Source organism: Hipposideros armiger, unplaced genomic scaffold (genome assembly GCF_001890085.2).
Source record: "Hipposideros armiger isolate ML-2016 unplaced genomic scaffold, ASM189008v1 scaffold_88, whole genome shotgun sequence".
In the NCBI taxonomy this organism is placed as follows: Eukaryota; Metazoa; Chordata; class Mammalia; order Chiroptera; family Hipposideridae; genus Hipposideros; species Hipposideros armiger.
This window is the reverse complement of record NW_017731438.1, coordinates 3,405,863-3,411,023: the sequence shown is the minus strand read 5'-3', so window position 1 is coordinate 3,411,023 and position 5,161 is coordinate 3,405,863. Positions and strand designations below refer to the sequence as shown.

The following is a 5,161-nucleotide window of genomic DNA, read 5'->3' as shown; positions in this document are numbered from 1 at the left end:
CAGCTCCAGGTCAAGCTGTTGTTCATCATCTTAGCTGTAGAGGGCAGTGTCACTGGCCCATGTGGGATCCGAACCAGCGGCCCTGCTGCTCAGAGCTCCCACTCCCAAGCTAACTCTTAACCAATGAGCCACTTGACTGTCCCAAGGAATTATGTTTTTATATGAAATCTTGGGTCTTGGACATCCCCTCCAATACCTGCTTCAATCTGTTTAGTTTATGCTTATTCTCACTTATCCAAATACATTAATTTTAGCTACTAGGAAATCTCTTGAGATTTCAAATAGCTTTTTTTAACTGGTCAAAATAAAAAGTTACTTGTGAAATAATTTCTGCCAACTTTCTAACATCTTTTGAGATTGCTATGTAAACTTAATGTTGTGTTTTCCATGAAGGGAAATGAAGATACATTTCATTGAGCCTCTTAGGCTGTTCAATTTACTAATTACTTACTCAGTACCAGGTTGGCCTAACCAAATCTGTAAAGGTTACTTGGTAGAGAAAATGGTGCCTACAGTTGAAAGTGGAGCTGTGGTTTCATCTGTATCTCCATTTAAAATACATATATTGAATAGAAAAATACATGATTTTGATAATTCCCTCCATTATCTTTTAAACTTTGCTATTCACCTTGTGCATTGTATATTTAATGATTGGATTACATTTGTTTGCTTAAAATTATTAAGTACTGTTAAATTCAAGAGAGATGGTGACTTACTTTGAGACTTTTGCAGTGATAAGAATGAAAATGTTAACACTTGAAATTGCAAGGTGGGGATACCAAATCTGTTTAGAGGATCAAGTGGTCACCACTGTACCCATCTGGTCATACTTAGCATTATTGGCAGACAACCTGACCTGTGTACCTGCTGGGGTGATGCAGGATGAAGCACACTGCCTCATCTACGATATATTCTTGCCGCCTCCTCCCCCAAAGCACTATTATAACCAAGAGTTAACTCACTTTTCAAGAATTGCAGGACATAGAGGAATAAGTGAAACTAAACCACCGGGAAGTTATCAGGCGGATCTAGAATGTACAGCATTTTGTAAGACAGTGTCAGAGGAAAAAAGAGAAGGAGACAAAGATGATGATACTGGTGATGATGTTGCTGGTGGTGTGATGGTAATGATGACGATGACAATGACAGCAGAGAAAGGGGACTTCTAAATCAAGAGACTTAAAAACCAAATGTATTGCGGAACTTTGGTAGAATTCTGGTTCAAAGTAAAATCAGCTATTTAAGACATTTGGGGGACAGCTTGGAAAATCTGAATATGAATTGGATAGGCAGTGATACAGGGAATTAATTGATTTTATTAGGTGTGGTAATAGTCCTGTGGTTGTAAGATAATGTCCATAATTTTAGGTGATTAAGGATAAAGTGTTCTGGCGTCTTCAACTTTCTTTCAAATGGTTCAGCATTATATATAGGTGTAGGGTAAAGCAAGTATGATAAAATGTTAACAGTGGTTGATGGTATATGATATTTAAAAAATTTCTTTTCTGTAGGTTCATTATAAAAGGGGTTGGGCAGGATTTTAGATTCTACTGGGAGGGGAAAAAACCCTAATCCACAAGTATCTTTTGCCCATTCCGTGTAAAACATCCACACTAGTCAACGTGTCATATGCCGTTACAGACTTGCCCTCCTGGTCAAAGGGAAAATCCAGGGTACAGGTAATTTCATATGGAAATTTAAATAAAAGTGACCAAGTTTACTCTAACTCTTTCACAAAATGGAGGAAATTTGTGTTGTAAAAAAAGTCTAATGAAACTAGTATGTGGTTGTACAAATAATTGAATTAAACAGTTATTTTAATATGATGGTTTTCACATATCTGAAAGGTTTGTTGTAAGAGACCAAAAAAAAAATTTTTTTTGTTACAAGTAGTATGAATTTTAATTTCAAGCTTTAGTACACTTCTCTTGTTTGTCAATGATTTTAGAGCCAGAGGACCAAACAAAGCACAGTCCTTGCCCCAGTAATCGACCTAAAGCGAGGTGGCTCTTCAGATGACCGGCAGATTGTGGACACCCCGCCTCACGCAGCGGCCGGCCTCAAGGTAAGCCCCCCTCTGACCCTGGAGGCTTCCCTGCTCTCTGCGTGTCTTACTTCACTCGTGTCACTCTGAACACAGTCTCTTCAGCAGCCCCTTGCTGTCTTTCCACTGTCGTGGGTTGGAATCTGTGTGCTCTCCCGCCTGCTTTCATCCTGAGGCAGGGCACAGCTGATGCTCTCGGTCAAATTCCTTGGCTGGAGGAACTGATACTACTCTTACATGCTACTAGTCTGTCAGGAGGGACAGGTACCCACAGTGGAGGTGTTCAGTCATTTAATATTTTTTTCCCATAAATTCTTTACTTTTTCTTGCTACATTGACTCAAAAACTGGTATATCGTCTTCTGTTATTGGGTATTGACTCTAGAAACTGTAATATTGCTGCCCTAAAATTTAATCAGTAAGCATGTTCCTTCTTCTATAGTTTTCACAACCAGTTTTTAATTGTAAAATGTTCTATCAAGTGAATGCACTGTAATTTATACAAGCACCCCCTAAACGTGGAACCATCTAGATCTGCTTTTGTGTTGGCATTATAAATAACACTGGAACACGCATCTCTGCAGAGAACTCTGTGTGAATGTAGTTATTTTCTCAGGATAGATTTCCTGAGGTGCCAGTTTGTTTTAGTGCTAGCTTGTTTCCGGCAGTTGTGTCAGTGTACAACCTCACCTACATATAAATATGTAACTATTTTAGTTTTACCCACCTTCCCCAGTGTTAGGGTGCTTTAAAACATTTTTTTTGAACTTAGAACAAACTGCTTTATTCTTTATAGCATTTAGAGAAGGATGGCTCATTGTTAAGCTTCGCAGGGCTTATACAGTAAAAGTTGTTTACTTTCAAATTTTGAAATGACAGAGAATCAATTTTCATATTGACAATTCGTTCTCTCAGAAGCTTTGTGATAATAGTACTGTATCCATTGAGTGGCTGGTTATTAGTTTCTCTCCTCTCTTAATCTTGTTCGTGTGCCTTTGCATTTTTAAAATGTCTTTTTTACGAGTACAAGTTCATAACTATCCTTTGCGTATGTTAAATAGATTTGTGTAAATTTGCCAGTGATACGGCCTGGGAGGTGATTGCGGTTATTTTTCTGTTGTAATTTCTCTTATTCATCGAATCCTAGTGTTTCCTGATTTTTAATTATAAGGAAATGATGAAGTGTTTGTTTCACAATGCAAAAATATCAGACAGAACAGTGTATTATAGAAATTGTTGGATTTAGATCTGTTGATGTTGAACATGCATTCTCCCTGTCACATCAGTTTGGGGTTCAAATATAAACACATTTTTCCAAACAGCCTTCCTGCCTTTGCTAGTATGGGAAGTGTGCCTCCTGAAGGAGATGCAGAGCGGGCACCCAGCGACACTAGTCGTAACCTGTGCTTGTTTAAGATGCCTGTGGAGACCAGCTAACAGTGGAGGCCTCTTATTTTTACAGATAATAGGGAAGAGTTATGCTGAGAAAACGTGGAGGAAGAAAGTACGGCTGTTTGGGAAAGCTAGACCATGCATTAGGTAGATAGGGCTTCCCAGATCCATGTAGAGGTCACGACCATCAACCTCGGGGAAAGGCCCTATTTCGAACCTGTATTTCCTAGTTGGCTGTACTCTGTCTATTGTTTTTCTGGTTTCTTTGTTAAGACTACTTCTTTCCTCTCAAAGAGTAGCCCCAGTTACTAAATGTTTAGAAGAGAGATGCAAAATGTTATCTGAACCTGATCTTAGGGGACCCTAAAAAAGTTAATGACAATGTGAAGGGAATTATATCCACCTGTGCCAGACTCAGCATGTGAAATGCAGCCTACCTGGGAAGGGGGGATGTATTCTAGAGGATGTCAAAAAGCCCAAGAGGATGCTTTTTGCTTATTTAAGTCTTATATTGCATGCCTCTGCATGTCATCAGCATCTAAAGTTTTCCTATTAAATGACCACAAGTGTGATTGTGTTATCTGGGGGTTGTTTGGTTTTTAAGTTTTCAAAGATATATAACAGAAGTATTTGGCTTTTACTATAAATATCAAATTTATCGCTTAAAATTTTAGGTGGTAAGAGCTTGCTTAGGAATTTCAGGAAAATGCCATAGCATTTTTAATGGAATTAATACTGAACTGAGTTCTTGGTTACGGTTCTGCTGTCACCTAGAGAGGGATGTGGCCATGTCAAGTCACTAAACCTTAGATACTGTTCTTTGTCTGTAAAACAAAGGAGTCAGAGAGATGGTCAGCAAGGCTCCTTCCAACCCTCAGATTCTTTGACCTTAATTCTGTGAATAAAATGTTAAGACATGAGGATGATACTTACTTGGGCATTTTCACCTTCCTCAGGACCCTGTACCCAGTGGGTTTTCCGCAGGAGAGGTTTTGATTCCTTTAGCTGATGAATATGACCCTATGTTCCCTAACGATTACGAGAAAGTAGTGAAGCGCCAAAGAGAAGAACGACAGAGACAACGGGAGCTGGAAAGACAAAAGGAAATAGAAGAGAGAGAAAAGTAAGGCTTTGTTTGGATTTGGGGATGTTTTATGTTTGAAATATTCATTAGAATGTTAATGAATGAACTTCAGTGCTGTCTGTAAAGCTGAAGTTAGTTTTCATTGTTGATCTGAGCAGTCATCAGAAGGAATCAAATTGTTTTTAAGAATCTGTAGCTTTTGCACCTCTAGAAAAGAAACTTGAGAGCAAATTTCATGTGTAGACACAGAAAATTTAAAGTATACATTTTGGGTGAGTTGTTAGAAAAGTAACTTAGAACCCTGTTGTAGAATAATAGATTTTTCCTCTATGCTATGACTCTACTAGAATCATAACTTTTTAAAATTGGTATTCTTTAATAATTTTTGAGCCAGATGGAATTTTTTAAACTTATATGCGTCTTTTATTTGTTTTTTAAAAATAGGGGTAACAAGGGTTTGTTTGTATTTCTTCTTTTAAAAATATTGAGTATTGTTAAATAGTTTATAAAAGTATTTCTCATTATTTATTGAATTATTTCGTGAAGACATGTTCTAGAGCAGCGGTTCTCAACCTTCCTAATGCCGCGACCCCTTAATACAGTTCCTCATGTTGTGGTGACCCCCAACCATAAAATTATTTT

The 5,161-nt window shown here is 37.9% G+C and overlaps 1 protein-coding gene across 1 annotated transcript in view; it reads left to right on the top strand.

Annotated features, from left to right (window-relative positions):
• RBM17 (RNA binding motif protein 17) overlaps positions 1–5,161 on the top strand; it is a 34,598-nt gene that overhangs the window by 12,718 nt on the left and 16,719 nt on the right. Inside the window, exons 2-3 of the mRNA XM_019644532.1 lie at positions 1,949–2,065; positions 4,392–4,558. Of these exons, the coding sequence (XP_019500077.1) occupies positions 1,949–2,065; positions 4,392–4,558 (284 nt within the window). The remainder of the gene's footprint in view (positions 1–1,948; positions 2,066–4,391; positions 4,559–5,161) is intronic.